The sequence below is a fragment of the Grus americana genome, chromosome 1 (assembly GCF_028858705.1).
Source record: "Grus americana isolate bGruAme1 chromosome 1, bGruAme1.mat, whole genome shotgun sequence".
Lineage (NCBI taxonomy): Eukaryota > Metazoa > Chordata > Aves > Gruiformes > Gruidae > Grus > Grus americana.
The window spans coordinates 94,105,711-94,122,965 of record NC_072852.1 but is presented as its reverse complement, the minus strand read 5'-3'; the positions used below and the strand labels follow the sequence as shown (position 1 = coordinate 94,122,965).

At 42.3% G+C, this 17,255-nt stretch overlaps 1 protein-coding gene across 20 annotated transcripts in view; it reads right to left on the bottom strand.

The window, feature by feature from the left end:
* ST3GAL6 (ST3 beta-galactoside alpha-2,3-sialyltransferase 6) overlaps nt 1–17,255 on the bottom strand; it is a 61,684-nt gene that overhangs the window by 8,873 nt on the left and 35,556 nt on the right. For all 20 annotated transcript variants that reach the window (XM_054823139.1, XM_054823158.1, XM_054823111.1 and 17 more), the window contains 6 exons: nt 16,564–16,667; nt 15,176–15,239; nt 8,536–8,631; nt 5,152–5,338; nt 3,980–4,117; nt 286–438 (listed from right to left, as the gene is read on the bottom strand). In XM_054823139.1, the coding sequence (XP_054679114.1) occupies nt 286–438; nt 3,980–4,117; nt 5,152–5,338; nt 8,536–8,631; nt 15,176–15,239; nt 16,564–16,667 (742 nt within the window). The remainder of the gene's footprint in view (nt 1–285; nt 439–3,979; nt 4,118–5,151; nt 5,339–8,535; nt 8,632–15,175; nt 15,240–16,563; nt 16,668–17,255) is intronic.

Here is a 17,255-nt window from a genome sequence, read left to right as displayed (position 1 = left end):
AGCCCAAGGGTAACGCCAGCAAAGCAAAACAGAACATACAGATGGATCTATCTCATGCAGACATTACAGAATATGGTGTAGCACAAGGGACACAAATATCATCATCCGCATTTTTTTAGAAAGAAAAGCAGAGAGAAAAAGAGTCAAGCAATGTTAACCCATGAGCAGCTGAACCAGGAGAAGACAGCAGTCCTTTCTGACCTACAGTCCACACTTGTATCTATATCGAATAGTTTTCCCCAGTTACCAGCTATATTTCTGTCAGCATTAACAAGTGTTTGGTACCTGCATCATCTGAGACATTGTGTCATTGCCGTAGTAGTGCAAAGAGCTGTTTCTGTCAGTGAAGTCGTACTTGAAGCCTGCCAGGTGTACTTCATGGCATATGTGAAATGCGAGCGTAATGGCTATTAGCCCTGTTGTTGGATGCTTGGGTTTCTAAAATGAAACACAAAGAGCACACATACATAAATAACTGTCATAACTTGACAAGAACAGCAAACCTAAGAACGAAGGCAGTGGAAATCAGGCAGCCTGGCTCTTTTATGGAGATTTGGTTTTGAAGTCAGATCCCCTCATGTCTCATAAGGAGTAAGGTACTTCCCGCAGGTTTTCCATGACCAGCGTGTCTGCCGCATCAGCCTTCCCTGGGATCCTCCAGTGTCCAGTGAGGGCTGAGCCCACAGTGTGGCCCGTCCCTCAGCAGAGACAACAAACAGGAAGGTCTCCCCATCCCTCTGCTCAGCAACCTACTTGCATGAAACTGGTCAGGCTTCAACACATTGGATACCATTTCACCCCGTCAGATTTGACTGAATTAGCAGATGCATTCAGAAGTTTCTAGATGATGGAGATCCAGAAGAAAAGAATAACATGACATGCCTCAAATCTTTGTAACACCAAATGAAAAAAAAAAAAAAACATGAATGCTACTGCTGCATATATTTGGCTGCATTTGAACTTTTTCAAAGCAGGGAAATTCCAGAACACCAAGGCTTTAGACCTTCCCCCACTATTTCCATTAGAAGAAAAGAAACTGTAGATAAAATTGCTTATTTCTCCCTACAGTGAGATAGCTCAGAAGTAAATGCAATGTAAAATATCAAGAGCAGATCATAAACAGGTTTTAACTGTGCAAAATTAAGAGCACCTAACTGAAAATTAGCATTTCTTACAAGAGCATAGAACAAGTCATTGCAACCATCCGTCCTATCTTGTGATCAAGTACATGACTCAGCAGCAGCAGTGGCTAAAATGATCTGGGGAAGTAAATGAGGCAAGGTTTGTGGAGAGAGGTGAACTCTTTCATTAGACCAACAGATGAAGCTGAGAGGAAAACGTGCCCCCAGAAATGGACGAAACTTTCAGGCACTAATGCCCTCCTTAGCTAAAATAACAATTTTCTCAGAGACCAAATGACTACACACTTCCGGTAGCTGCAATGAAACCTCAAACTGAGCACAAAATCATATACTTTTTCAAACTCTTACCCAAGACTCAGTTCATTTGCCTCTGAAAACAAAGCAGGCAAACCAGTACTGGACAACTCTGTACAGAGAGAAGGCAGATACACTCGATGATACAGAAAAATATTTCTTTGTATCGTACGATAAAAGAACAAATCCCAAGGAAAAAGTTACTAACATCAGCTCTATAAGCCTAATTAAAGTCACAGAATTGAACTATCACCTTTTACACAGTTGTGGTTGGGGTTTTTTTTTGTACCTTTACACAACTCTTGGAGTACTCCAGAAATAACATCAACTTAAAATGCACACTACTGCCCAGGGCTCCTGCCAGTTAGCTAAACGACTTTCTGCCCTGAGGGTCCAATATTATAAACTTAGCAGTGACTTTGTTGCAATGTCCATACTAAACAGGACCCAAAAATTATGGCAGGAATGCTACATGTCAGGATTAGCGCTATTTGGAATATCAAGAATATCACAGGTTGCAACCTAGCTCTGTTTACCTTTGGCTACCATAAAGTTCACCTCAAAAGAATATACTAAAGAAACAACGCTACTTTTAAAATGCATTGTCACGCTAGCGCCCTAGCAATATCCAGATATCCTCGGCGTGTAACGAAATTTGTTCAGCCAGTCACATTCAATGGGAATAGGCAGAGCTCCGCAATGACTCTGCAACACTTTCAGACTTCAGTGCTGCTGGGGCAGCACATCCGATTTCACAGTTGTTCTTCCCAGCTCTGCCAACACCATCACAATCGCTAACAAAGAAACAGAAACGCTCGCTGGACTACGCGCAAACGCGCACCGCAGGGAACGCGAGATTGGCTTAATGGAAAAGGCAGAGACAGCAGGGGAAGCAACAGCAGTAGCAGTCTTCGGCGTCTCCTGCAGGCAGAGGGGGCTGAAGCTGAAGCACAGGACAGCGCCAGAGGCAGCGCCAGCCCTCCCCAGGGGTGCACCACCGGGACAGAAGGCTCGGAAGCGGGTCCTGCAAAAGGCCACCCCGTCAACAGGAACCCTCTAGGCATGACGGGGACAAGGAGCTGCAAAACCCCTGGCATGGAGTGAGTGGGATGTAGAGGTGGCGGAAAGGGGCTCCAAGCTCGGACGCACTCTGCCCCAGCTCTGGGCAGGGGCGCCCAGTGAGCAGGAGAGGAGCACAGAGCATGCACACCACCCAAAGCGACCGAGGGGCCTGTGCCTCTGTACCAGCTCCAGGACACCACGCACATCTGCTCGGCTCACTGACAGCACTGGTCTTAACTTTTACCCTCCCTGAGAGGGGAGCACAGGAAGAGACAGGAAGTATTTCTGGAGCCATGGAGGCCACAGATGTCCTGTGGCCCTTTAGGAGATCATTAGGCACCCAACCACTATGCTGCTTTATTCCCACCCTCAGCTAAAGAGCTGAAATGCCACGGAGCCCCATCAAGCATGCAACCAAACCGGGTGTTCCCGTTTGAGAGTCAATAATGGAGGAAAAAGCCATGAGTAGGCTCAAAAAAAAAAAAAAAGAAATTTAAAAAAAGAGAAAAGAAAAAAAGCACAAAAAACCCCAAAAGAAAAAAAAAAACCTGACTCCCTCAAATATTAGAAAGATTAAACCAGGAAAAAAGTTGTGGTAGATACTCCACAGTGACAGCCTGTCAAACATTTCCACATGTGTCAGTTAGCTGATCCCAATGAAGTGGCTCTGGGCAGTGATATGACCCCAGGGAATCGTGTTTGCGCTAAACAGCACGTGGCCAGTCCTGACTGCGCAAGGGAGGTCTCCAGCTTGAAGCCTTACCTTTCATCAGAAACATTCTTCAGTTATAAACTGACAGTTAAAATGTATTTTTATGTCCAAATTGTCGGTTAACTCATTACGATGCCTGGCATCAAATCAGTAAGCACAAAAATGCTGCTAGACATGTGTCATTAGCGCGGGCTGTAATATACCGTATGCTCCCTAGTCCCTACCCGCCCCCAGCAGAGTGAAATTGCAGCAGTGTTAGAATTACTGGGTTGTTGGGTTTTGGGGTCATTTTGTTTGTTTGGTGTGGGGTTTTTATGTGGGGGTTGTTGGGCTTTTTGTTTGTTTGTTGTTTGTGGTTTGTTTGGGGTTGTTTTGTTTTGTTGTTTTATTTTGCTTTTTTAATAAAAACTATAAAACACTCTACATTTAATAATTCAAAACTCCTTAGTACTTCTAGAGGCTCTTTTGATCTGCTGTGTTCCAATGCCTGTCTGCTTTGCCCACTTTTGCAAAAGGCATTATGTCTGTCCACAAAAGCAGTCTAACACTAATTACGGAATCCATAAAAAGAGATTTTTGGCATACAAGGCTACCTGCTTTCTTTCTGGATTCCATTTTCCCATCTTTTTTTGAGGAACATCTAAACGCAGACTAATGCAACATGAACCTAAAAGATGTTCTAACATAGTCCAGCACAATAAAGAGGTAATTGCCTCTGAGTACACATTTGCTTGCACAAAACTAAAAGGCACAGAAGAAAAAAACCCACCTCCTTTTTGGGAAACCTTGTTGGGAAACGAAGCCATTCATAAGCCGTTTTTCTGGTGATGCTAGGATCAAGAATCCTGATTTGACTAGATTTGTATATCAAGTTCAGGGCTGGTTTCTTCCAAAAGCCTTTAGCACTCTGTAACAAGAAAGCAAATACACATTTTCAACAGCTATAAACAGTTGATTTTGTAGGAACTCTAACTAGAGTAAAATCCAAGGGCAGGAGGCTGAGGAAGGAGTGTTGAACCTTCCAAAGTTCAACAAAAACACGTGCCAAATCACGCTCTGGCAACAGGATAACCCAGTGCAGCAGCAGAGGCTGGCTGGAAAACAGCTCTGCAGAAAGGTCCCTGATGGACAATACGTGCCAGCAGCGTGCCCTGGAGGCAGTAAATGCTCATTGTGTGCTTGGCCACATTAATAGAAACATAGAGAGCAGGCAAACAGAAGTTATCATTCTCAAGTACATTGTACTGTGCCCTCCTGCAGTCTCACAAACACTGTTTTGGGCTCCTCCCTGTGCAAGACAGCATTCAAACTGGGGCAAGCTCAGCAGAGGCCACTAAATCAGCTGCGGGGCTAGAGAACACAGCAAACAAGATGGGTCTGGGGAGGCCGGGTTTGTTCAGCCCACCAACTATCTGGTAGGGGTTTACAAAAAAAGACAGGATCAGACTCTTCTGAGAAGTGCACAGTGAAAGGATGAAGAGAAATTCTGCAGCACTGAAACAGAGGTTATAGAAATATCCCTGGAAATACTCAAAACTTACCTGGATGAGGCCCTGAGAACCTCGTATGGCTTTGAACTTGGCCCTACTTTCTTTCAACAGGGTTTTGGACTGAAGACTTCCAGAGAGAAGTACCTTCCAACATTATTCTGCAATTCTACCAAGTGTGTAGGATAAAATAATCTGAGGAATGTCTCGAGCATATGTGTCAGAACATGAAACAGTGCTAGGAAAAACATGAAAAGGTATTTCCAAGAGAAAAACCGCTTTGGGGTGAGGAACTGATCAATTACGTGGGTGAGAAAGAGGACAGAAGAATTTATGGGAAAGGGAAACTAAGCAGACTGACTGGGAAATCCAGTGCTAAGGTTAAAAGCAAACGCAATATTTCACGAGAGGTGAGTGGCAAGCTAAGTCGAAGTGCATGAATAATTAAACTCACTATTTTCTGACCACTTAGTATCTCCCAGAGCCACTTCAAGTCACGTGGTTTGAAGACAATGAGAACAACAGTTGTATTAGGGTCGTAGTGGATGGGATCTGAGAAGATGGATTCCGGGTAAGAAAGGCGGAAAGTCGTCCTCCTCCCAACATCCTCTTCATACCCTACAACAGGGCCATTATTCATCCTGCAGAGGACAGAGACACAGAGATGGCAGTGACTACCCCACTCACATCGCTACTGTGCAGTGGCTGGCAGGCACGTTAGTCCATGGAGCAGATGGCATGTCCAGGTACAGAAAGATTTAGCAGCCCAGCATTTACTTATCACATTACATGGTAGATAAGCAATTATCAGGTGCGCTCACCCTCTAACCCAGAGGGATCAAGCACCTATGGGAACTCGGCCAAGGTGGTTTAGAACACAATTGCACGACGGCTTATCACGTGTCACTCAAGCAGAATGCCTTCTGATTCGGCTCAAACACAAAAACTAGAGAAGACTGAAGAGACTACCTGGCTTGGAGAATTACCCATTGCTCCGTTCATGCTACTAGATGATCCAAGTCACATAGGAAGCAATGCAAGAATGTTTTAATACTCTTCACTGTCTACAGCATACAGGGACAGGGATTATGACTGCGCACCTGATGCTGATACATCTTTATGTATGAGGGTTTTTGTCTGGTTGGGTTTTTTGGGTGTGAGGTTTTTTTGTTTTAAAATAGTACTTGCACAGCTGCCACTGCTTTGAGATGCAAGAGATTAATGAGCAGTGAGCAGGTGGGTCAGGCCTATGCTTAAGTCTCCACCTTGCAGTTTTTGCTGTGTTGCATATTTTTTTGAGAATTCAGGAAGTCTGTGTAGGCTCCATTCTTGCGCCAATGTGACCAACTTCTCTGAATAGAGGGCACACTGGTTAGTAACAAATGTTTGCAAAACAAGGCATGTAGACAAGGGAGTATTTCAAACTTTGAGCATAAGTAGTTATCGAATACAGAATGCAAACATCACCTCTTTGTTCATTCACAGTAAACGAATGTATAGTATATTGGTCGCACACAAAGAGTTGTGGTCAACAGCTCAATGTCCAAGTGGAGAACAGTGACAGGTGGCGTCCCTCAGGGGTCAGTACTGGGACCGGCACTGTTCAACATCTTTGTTGGCAACACGGACAGCGGGATCAAGTGCACCCTCAGCAGGTTTGCCGACAACACCAAGCTGTGTGGTCGACATGCTGGAGGGAAGGGATGCCATCCAGAGGGACCTTGACAGGCTGGAGAGGTGGGCCCATGCAAACCGCATGAAGTTCAACAAGGCCAAGTGCAAGGTCCTGCGGGTGGGCTGGCGCAATCCCAAGCACGACTATAGGCTGGGCAGAGAATGGATTGAGAGCAGCCCTGAGGAGAAGAAAGACTTGGGGGTACTGATTGATGAGAAGCTCAACATGTGCTGGCAGCGTGCGCTTGCAGCCCAGAAAGCCAACCGTGTCCTGGGCTGCATCAAAAGAGGTGTGACCAGCAGGTCAAGGGAGGTGATCCTGCCCCTCTACTCAGCTCCTGTGAGACCCCACCTGGAGTACTGCGTCCAGCTCTGGGGGCCCCAGTACAGGAGAGACATCGAGCTGTTGGAGCGAGTCCAGAGGAGGGCCACGAAGCTGATCAGAGGGCTGGAGCACCTCTCCTATGAGGACAGGCTGAGACAGTTGGGATTGTTCAGCCTGGAGAAAAGAAGGCTCCGGGGAGACCTAACTGTGTCTTACCAGTACCTGAAGGGGCCTGCTGGTGAGGGACTGTTTATCAGGGAGTGTAGTGACAGGACAAGGGGTAATGGGTTTAAGCTGAAGGAGGGTCGATTTAGATTAGATGTTAGAAAGAAATTCTTTACTGTGAGGGTGGTGAGGCACTGGAACAGGTTGCCCAGAGAGGTTGTGGAGGCCCCATCCCTGGAAGTGATTAAGGCCAGGTTGGATGGGGCTTTGGGCAACAACGTGGTCTAGTGGAGGGTGTCCCCGCCCGCAGCAGGGGGGTTGGAACTAGATGGGCTTTGAGGTCCCTTCCAACCCAAACTATTCTATGACTCTGACATTTCTGAAACAGTTTTCAATTTAGAGCCATTTGTAAATGTGTGACACCAGTCTACATAAGATTTCCATTTTAAGAAAAGCAGATAGATCTATAAGGAACCCAAGCACTTGAAATAGCTTAAAAATAATTCATGGAGCTTCCTTGCATCATTATACTACAGTGAAAATAAGTGCAAGGTGGGGTTTTTTTGTAAAGCACAAAGTTGTCAGGCAAGTAAAGTTTCCTAAAGAGTGGTGATATTATCTGCATCACTTTCTATAGTTTTAAGTTTGTAAGAGGAGCTACAACTGAAGAATTACATGTATTTGTTATCAGTACATTTTCAAGTATATGACAAACTCCAGGCTTCATATAAAACTTTTCATGGCAGCACTTGAAGACTGAAACACTATTACTAAAATGAGCATTAGGATTGATGGCAAAGTAACAAAAATGAAATTTTGTTCAGTGTTCAACACAATGTTGAAGCAGATAAACCAAAACAGCAGCTCAGAGGGTTTAGTGAGAGATGGTTCAGGCACACTATCTGACAGGGTACCTACAGGCAGAAGTGCTGCTTAATCAGTTACCATCTCAATTGCTGCACAGGAAGAATTGATTTATCTTTTTCTTATTGTGCAGAAAGTTCTCTTATAATTAGCCAAATAGTCCTTTTTCAGTTCATTCGAACTTTTTGTTTTTTTCCTTCCTCCTCCTTGCCTGCTCCTCTCTGACCACTTGCCCAGTTTCCCTAGTCCAGATGATTCTTCTTCAGGCCCCAGCATCCTCTGGTAGGTCAAGACATCTCATAAACTTCAAATATGAGCTAACACGTTTGAGGGGAAGGGGCAGATATCAACATCATCCTCCCGTTGACGTGTACCTTGACACAGACTTCCCAGTATAAACACTACATTTAATCCACGTGCCAGCACAGGGGTAAGACAGGCACGGTGCGGAAGGTAAGAGGCAAGGCTGCCCGGGATACTGGCTCACAGCAAGGGGCACACACAGGGCGCCGGGCTGTTGCACACTTGGATCCACCACTGACAGCAGCATCTTGCAGGTGTGTGAATCTGTACACGAGGCAGACTGACCACCCAGTGGTCCTTCCCTTCCCATATCAATCAGTCTGTGTACTAAAACACTGATCCTTCTTTTTCCCCCCTAAATTTTTTTAAGTGAAGGCTGTGACAGAGTAAGTGGGAAGTTTTATGCATTTTCATTTGTATAACAACTGAACTCCAGAGCTACTGGCTGACAGCAAAAGCTTGTTAATTCTTTGCACGCACGCAAAATGAAAAGGAGACATTGTTTACCTTATTATCACGTCATATGAGTCAATTTTCTCCCCTAACGTCTTATTTCGAAGCACTCCTCCATTACCGACCACAACACACCGGCGACAGGCAGTGCTGTGGAACAAACAGAACTTTAATATGCACGACTTCCCTTGATTCACATTGTTATTAATGATAACTTGCATTTAGTTGATTTATTTATTAACCAAGGTCCATTATCTTTTAGGCTCCTTGTCCCCTAGAAAGCAGTCTCAATCCTGTATCACACTCTAAGGTTGCTTTTGAAAAAATGCAGCTGCATTATTTCAGGGACTGTCAGAGTCAAGAAATGGCTTCTCTCACATTAAACTGTATTTATACATGTCCTTTTTCTAGTGGCTTGCTGTTTAAGATCATCTATATGGGTGCCATTAGATAAATTATCTTCCACAATGCTTTGAATTTGTCCTAGTCTGGATATATGAACCAGGATAGAGTATGTCTGGAAAAACTAATTCAAATTAAGGTGCTTCTGCAATATTTTACAACTCCACTGCTATAGAGATCTCCAACATGAGCTACAGTGGCAAATTTATGTGCACGATTTACCTTACAGGCATCCAAACTGTACATGCGAAAAACCTTAGCCCGATGACACGTGATGGCTCTTCACATTAATATAATTATGTTAATTTTTCTCCCTCTATTTAGAAAGCGCTGTCTAAACACGTTTAAACATGTACTGAGAAGTGCATGTTGTCATGACATGAGTGATATGATTAAAAATTGCATTCTCATATGACTAGATTCAGATTAGACAGCATTACTAAGTACATAAAACACAAATTTTATAATACATCCAATCAAAATAGTAATTCCTTTCAAATTTAGATTATATTCACAGTTAAAAAGCACCCAAGAAGGTATTATGCAAACGCTAAACTTAAAGTAAATGGTAATGGTAAAATTTTCCAAGGTGTTGTCCCAGGTTTTCTAATTTTATCTTTTGCTCTGTATTGTCTTATTTCAGTGCTAGTAAAACATGTGCTTTGCAAAGAAAAAAAAAAGCACAGACAGGCTTGGGTGTTGCTTTACTTAAGAAATTTTGCCTCTTTAGGGAAGATTTAGATATTCAGTGTATAAGACTGCAAATTCCTCCTTACAGAACAAGTGCATCATTTTTTGTTGCAAAATGCTTCTTTATTTAGAGCAAAAGCTGTTCTTCAACTTGGTTGCAGCGGGAACAATGGCAAAATTAAAATGTAGGTATTCTCTTCAGACACAAACACGCTCACAGCTTACTGAGGATGAGCCACCTCCCAGCACCCCACTCTCACAGTTCCTCAAGGAAAAGGCTCTATGGCATTTCTTACTGTAAGGAACCCTGGGGCTCAGTCACAAACAATATTGCAATCTGTATTAAATGCCCATTGTGACACTAATTAACATCTTTCTCCTCATAGACCAACCTGTTTTTTCAGCTGAGGGAATATTATTCAACATCAATGAAAACATCCTGTTCTAGCCCAGACTGATCAGCAGCTTAATGCACAAAGCAGTTCCTTATATTTCCTACAGGATTGTTAACACAGTTATGCTATACCGCATGTGGGCTAGGGAAAAGAAACTGGGCCCCAAAGCAATGCTAAAACCCTGAAGTTTACAGAAAAGGTGAAATACAAATACATGCCAACTGTAAAAAGCACTGTATTTCAAAAGAAATGCTGGGACAGCACCTTCTCACCTGCTGCTCTAGGGCCACATCTGCAGAGGGAGTTGCCTTTAAGGGTTTTTTTTATATATATAAAAACAGTCCTGCTAAATGCAGCTCTCAGGATGGGGTGACATGGAAAAAGCTTTCTCTAGTGCTTCCTGAGCAGCTTAGTAGAAGCCAAGCATTCATAAAAAGATTTCCAGCTAACGCCACAAGCCCACGTGACTCAGAACCTCGGAAATCACAGGGGTGAAAACCCATTACACCCTTCTGTCCGCAGTACGCCCCTTCTCTCTACACCCACGAAACCCTTCCCTCTCTACTCCAGGACTGCTTCAAGCCCATTCATTTTCCAATTAGTTTTTCAATACAGTTTTAAGATATCCTGAGAGAGCAGGCTGATGAACATATGCCTCTTGCAAGGTTTACAGTAGGAAGAAGGGAGCAGAAGTTACCCTCTTCCTGAATTACACTTTATTACGTACAGCTGTATCATAGAGCTCAAAGCAAGATCCTGGGCTACAGAGAAGCAACAGTGAGGAGAAACAGGAAGGAAAGAGGAAAACTGGACAAAAGCCACGATCATTGGGAATGAGAGAGGGGAAAAAAGCACAGCAGTAGCATATGGTTGTATCACTTTTTCCTGTCATTTACAGCATGCCTCCATAAACCACTGAAAGTTTCAATCATCTCAAACATCTGAATTCAGTGCCATCAAAAGTTACGTGGCCACAGCTGGGTAACTGAGGTACAAACCTCATCACCACAATGCAAATCACCTAAACTGTTACTCATACCCCAACTCCTGGTCGTACCTCCTGGCTAGAGCATCCATCCCCAATGTTTGGTGGACACCTTGGTTTGGCATGAGCTCATCTTCAGGTCTCAATAAAAAGCCAGAAAATTTGCTCCTGATCTTCCTAAATATTTTCTTTTATACTCTGACTACTTGGTGTGAATTCATAAAAACGATGTCAACTCCATTACAAGTTATTTGTATTATTCTGACCATGATAAGCAGCCAAAAAGTTACTTTGAAGAAGCACTGCTTGTTCTTGTAGATGAACTTTAAGTGATTCCTTATTACATACCTTCCAATTTTTGGCAGAGGTTATGCTTTAAGAAACTTCACTATGTTAATCTCTAGCTATTGAAATAATGCCTTCCACTCTGGTATAAAACTGAAAAACTCTTTGGTTTCTCCTCTCTACACTGTGCAGTTGTGATGTAGCAGGACACACTCAGGGCAGGGACGGTAAAAGAAAACGTGACTTTAGAGCTCGTGCAGCTACAGAAGCTGGATAGCTGCTATTAAGTCAAATCCAAAGTCTCTTCCCTCTTACTGACGGATGCGGACCAGATCTTGTTCATGGCTAAGAGCTGACTAATGCTACTTGGATGGAAAATGGAGTGAAATTTGAAGTTTGATTGAGCTTTCAAACTCCAGTGCCCTATAATAACATGCATACTCAAAAATAAAGATATCAGCTGCCTTCAAATAACCAATAAAGCATCTAACAGTGGTATGATGAACCTTTGAAATGGATAAAGTCAACAAGCAGATCAAACACTCCTGATTATTTGTACATGAATAATCATATGAATTAAAAAGACCAGCTTTTAATCTCTGTCAACCTCAGGAAGTCGAAGCGGGCCAACTCAAACAGGAAGTCTGGCATGAACGTGCTATTTCTGAATTGTCTCCTTCCCTTCGCCCTCCCACCCCATAGTATTCAAGTGTGTCCAGTTACGATCATAGGTCTGTGCCTGCAGTAGCCCAGATTCCACTGACAACAATAAGCATGGAGAGAAATGGCTTATGCTAGAGTAAAAAACCAGAACATAGTATCATAGGAAACCAACATATGAAATGGAGATAAAGAATATGTAGCAAGGCTGGCATGTATTCAAAGACATTTAAGTTAAACAAACTGAACTGTACTTACTGTAGATCACAAATCAATACATTGATTTTCAGCAGACTGTTACTCCCAGACATTTTACCAATCCCACTTCTTAAAATTTTCTTTTTCATAATATTTTCATATTAAAAAAATCCCCACTCACCCCAAAGAGTAACTCACCCTCTCCCCAAGTCAATACATTGGCAAGAAGAGAAATAAATTCAGATGTCCTTAAAAAAACATCAGGTGTGCTACAAGTGAAATATAACTGACTGAAACGTCTGGAGGTCCAGCTTACAACCACCAGCACAACATTGATGAAAGTGAAAAATATTAAGACCTCAGCTATAACAATTGCTATAGCAACGGTTTGAGTGACTAAGGGATTGCATTTAGGTGTCAGAGATCTACCCAGAGTATAAACAGATCCTGATCCAAATCACATGGTAACTGATCTCCAAACATTGCCCTATTCACGTGGTGTACAAGAGCCTCTTGATCTCAAGGCCAGGCATTAGTTTACATATTTTGTTTATATGGTGAAATTCTAAAAGAAACATTTTCCTAGTCTATAAAAGAAAAATATTGTCAGATGGAAATGTAGCCTTTAAAGGTCAAAAGGCTTGCATCCTCCACATTCCACTGAAATACTGTTTCTCTGGAAAAGGAAAAAGAAGATCTCAATCTCAACTCCTTTAACACACACCCCCGCAGTCAGCTGAAGAATGCAAATTATTTCCTTTGAGGTTATTTGCTAAAAGGAGGATGCAAAGGTCACATATTAAGTCAGAATTGTGTAAATGCATTTGTAAGAATTTACTGCTGTTGAGCTTAGAGTCCTGAGAATACTCAGCGAGTAATTACAAGGAAATGGGTAGAGCGGGTCTTCAGAGGTTACTCTGTGGATATACCCCAGCCTGGAAAACCATTCTCCTCCAGGCTATTCCACTGAAGTCCGCAACACTGTTCACTTCCAAAGAGTTTTGGAGAACTAGACCTTTACACAGTGAGAATTCCACTTACTTTTGGAAAATGGCAATGTTAGGAAAAAATCCTTTGTAGCTCACTATGTACAGCCTTATGTAAGTTGCACACAAATGCAGCTATATGAGCATCATAGATCTGGTGCTCATATAGCCTAATATTTGTTAAAATACTTTATAGCAGGTTCCCTTACTCTGGTCCAAGGAAAGTTTATAGGGAAATTCGGTTTGCGTTCCACCAAGGCAGCTGAATTAGGCAGCAGTAATACAGAACTACATAATAATTCTGTTGCTGTGGCACTGGACAATATTGTTAGGATTAATTCCCAAAGTGTTTCACATTTAAAAGCCACTGTATCTTGGTTAAATGTATAATAAATATATAATAATATGTAAAATAAATACATAAAAGCTCTTCCTTACTATAGTGATTCATGCCCTAACAGTACTATACACAAAACCTGATGGATCTAGAAAGAATACATTGTATGAAGTCATTGCACATTTGATTTATTTATACTCCTGCCTATTAAAGAGTAATAGTTCTAATTTTGTTTCAGTACTAAAGTATATCACTTTTATTAAAATGAAGCATACTTCCTGGAACCAGTAAACATATCTATATCTCAGAGAACCTACATTCAAAGAATACCAATTACCTTACTTTTGATCTATAGAACAGACACTTCCACTTAAAAGGCACTATGCTGTATTGCAAGCCTCTCTACTTCACAGTCAAAACAATTATACTGCTGAACTTGCAATTTCAGGAAATTTCTAATACAACATTTGGCATTATCCTTCAAACTCCAGACAAAAGATTAGCCTTTGTCAGCCAATTCTGTATAAATTTCCCCAATTGTCACACTCCTGATAGAGAATAGGGTTTTCCCCCCCCCCCCCTATTTTTTCTCCTTAAAAGTAAACCTGAACATCCTGAACCTAACACAGGGAAAGGAAGGAGTAGAGTAGGTGAAGAAAAGGAAAACTGGGTATTAAACCCAAGATAATTCTTAGGCTTGAACACCAATTATTTTGTTCATATTCCACCCAAGTTTTAATTAAAACTTGATCCTGGCATTTGGCTTAGAGCAACAATCTTCTGTTTGATCTCCTTGATTTAAAAAACAAACCCAAGTACAGTCAACCTCAGCATTATTTGCATTCAACTCTATTAAGAAGCCTGCATATTAGCATGCTATATGGCAGGTTGTCGGCCCATTTGCTAGACTGCAAATCTAAGAAGTCATTTGCATCACTTGGTAAACACAGGATTTTAGTATATTTGCCAATCCTACTGGACTACCTCCAAAAAACCAAACCCAAAACCCAAACCCAAACAAACCCCAACAACAAGACACACCATACACAAAGACCCTCCAAAAAACCGAACAAAAAAATATCAGCAAAAGTGGCTTCTAACCAAGAGATCTTTAACCAGGACAATCTAATGCATGGGAAGCAAGTTATCTAAGGCATGCTCTGCTCTGTGCCACACCCTGGTTACTCCCCCAGTGCCAGGAGCAGCCCTTCCTGGCTGCCTCGTCTCCCATGTTCCCGGGAAAGGAAGCTGAGCGTACATACGAACAAGGGTGTGCAGCAGGCCAGCGGCTGCAGTGGCACGGGGATATGAGTAAGATTTCTTGTGCGTAAAAACAGCCATTTGTTTGCACCCGCTTATCTCAAACATTCTCCAAGTTACACTAATAATGACTTTGAAACAGGAGATCACATTATATTTTTAAAGGGCGGTTTCACTTTCCTCAAGTATAAAAAGATCCTACAGGAAGATGGGACTGTATTCAGCTAGCAAATTCTTAACACACTTATAAAAAGAAGTCTGTAAGTTTAATTTTTCTGTGAGGGAGCTTATTCTTGAATGCTGGTGCTACATATGTTTAAAACCAAACTTATTTAAATGTTGGAATCAGTTACATATTGCTTGGACACTGTCAGTCAGATCTGCATCTTGGCTAACTTGAGCCATTTCAGGATAATGTCACCAACATTCCTTTTCAGATAAATATTAACTATTAAAAATACGATGAACAGAAACAGTAGCAAATAAACCATCTCACCTGTCATCATCTTTGAAAAGTCCACAGTTCTGCAGTCTTGAAAGGGCTAAACGAAAAAATTGCTCTAGAAAGCAAATATAAAGAATATTAATGAAAATGTTCAGTGCTTTCCAATATAATAATAAGCACGCCACCCTGATTACAGGATTTTCAGACACCGTAGTTTTTATGCACTGTGCATAAAAAACTCACAATAAGAACACTTGTAGTTCAGGGCCACAGGTCAATCAATGACACTAAAGAAAGTCAGGTTTATCAGAGCTCCCCTCTGGGAAGCATTTCCTGCCCCAACACTCCCCTGTTGGAAAACAGCATGGGATTTGCATCAAAAAAATCTTAGTTACAGTAAATAAGCACCAGAAGAGTTTCCAAGACCTGCATCCTAATTGACTTTGTCTTCTACTCATCTCCAGTTGAAACAGAAGCAGCCTTGACCCAAGAGGAGGGTCCGCACAGCCAGAGACAGGAACAGCATTACATATCTTGGGAGGAGACGTCAAACAAGCCTGTGCTCACTGGCAAAGCTGGGCAGAGGCACCTTCCCAGCCCTCCCTCGGTGGGCAGGTGTCTGCTGGACACTCAGTGTGCCTCTAACTGGGAGGGGGCCTCAACTATTCCTAAATGTACTTTTCCTCACCGCAACCCCAGAGGCATGGGAAAATGCACCGTCCTCGTTACACCAATGGAGGGCAAATCAAAACTCTAAAGCCCGGATCCACAGGGTACTAGGAAGGTGCACTGTTCAGCGTTAAAAACTCAGGCTTGAGACTTCACAACCCTTTCCAAAAGGTCAACTAAGACCCTCAGGGTCTCTGGCCCTGTTTACTCTGCCCTGACCAATGCGGGCAGCAGTCATGAGCAGGCCAATGCTTTGCACGGGGTACAGAGGGAATACCCCCTGCAGCCCCAGTGACACCTTCCCTGGTAGGAGAAGCTAGCCCAGTAAAAGGGAAATTCTATTGATGTAACTGCCCCAATCTGGGGACTTCTGCCTCAGTAGGACTCCAGATCCTGATCGGCTTAGGTGTGTTGATCAAACCCCATCACACTGACCCAGTTAATATTTCACCTAGCAAAGCCCTAGCTAAATATCTGTAGCACTCCAGCCCACATACAAATGAAAGGAAGCTGAATAAGCGCCACTCTTCCTCACTCCAACCTTTTTGGAGCTTCTCTGCTAAGAGGGGCAACCCCAACATGGTGTTTTATTTGTTAAAAACAGGAAGGTGCCAGGTCAGAGGGACTAAATGAAGCCATTAAGTCGCTGCTATATACCCCCAAAAGGATTGGCATCGGTGAATAGGGAAGACCAGGGCCAGAGATTCAAGTGGCTTTATGTGCCATTTAGGTATTTCCATTTCAAAACAAGGTACATAGGGAACACAAACCTGCTCTCTTTATTCCGTAAGGTAGTTCAAACTTATCGCTCCCGCGAAACTCCGCCACTCTGATAAAATCATTAGCGCACAGGAACGGGTATATTTTGTCAACACTAATAAAGGGGAAAAGTAAGAAGTTTCAAAAATCCACACAATGTATTTGAATAAGCCAATAATACATGCAATTGCTTTTAAAAAAAGCTTTCTTCATCCTACTTCAAGTATTATCAATTTTTAAAAGAAGAAAACTCATTAACACAAGGAAAGAAAGCAGCTGACAAAAGAGGAAGATTTTATAATGGAAAATATAGGTAGAGAGTGAGATAAAATTATTTCTCTGCTAATATAAGTTATATAGAGTCATTAAAGTCGCATGACTGAAAGCTTACACCATGAGACAACATATTTAAGAGAATTATGTAACCCAGGAAAACAAAAACTTCAGGTTTGAAAAGTACACAAGAGAAACAGCAAGGAAAATTAAGGGTTGTTGTTATATATGGCAATTTAATAAATAAGAATGGGATTTGAAACAAGGTGTTTTAACTCATAAATACCATCTCCTGAAAACATCAGTTTATTTGAGATGTGCTCCCATTCCAAACAAGTGGAGCTTTATGGCTGTGTTGACATTAGTAAGTAGTTTGGGGAAACGGCAAAAGCACGGAGTTCTCACGTCCACATTACACACATCTCTTTTT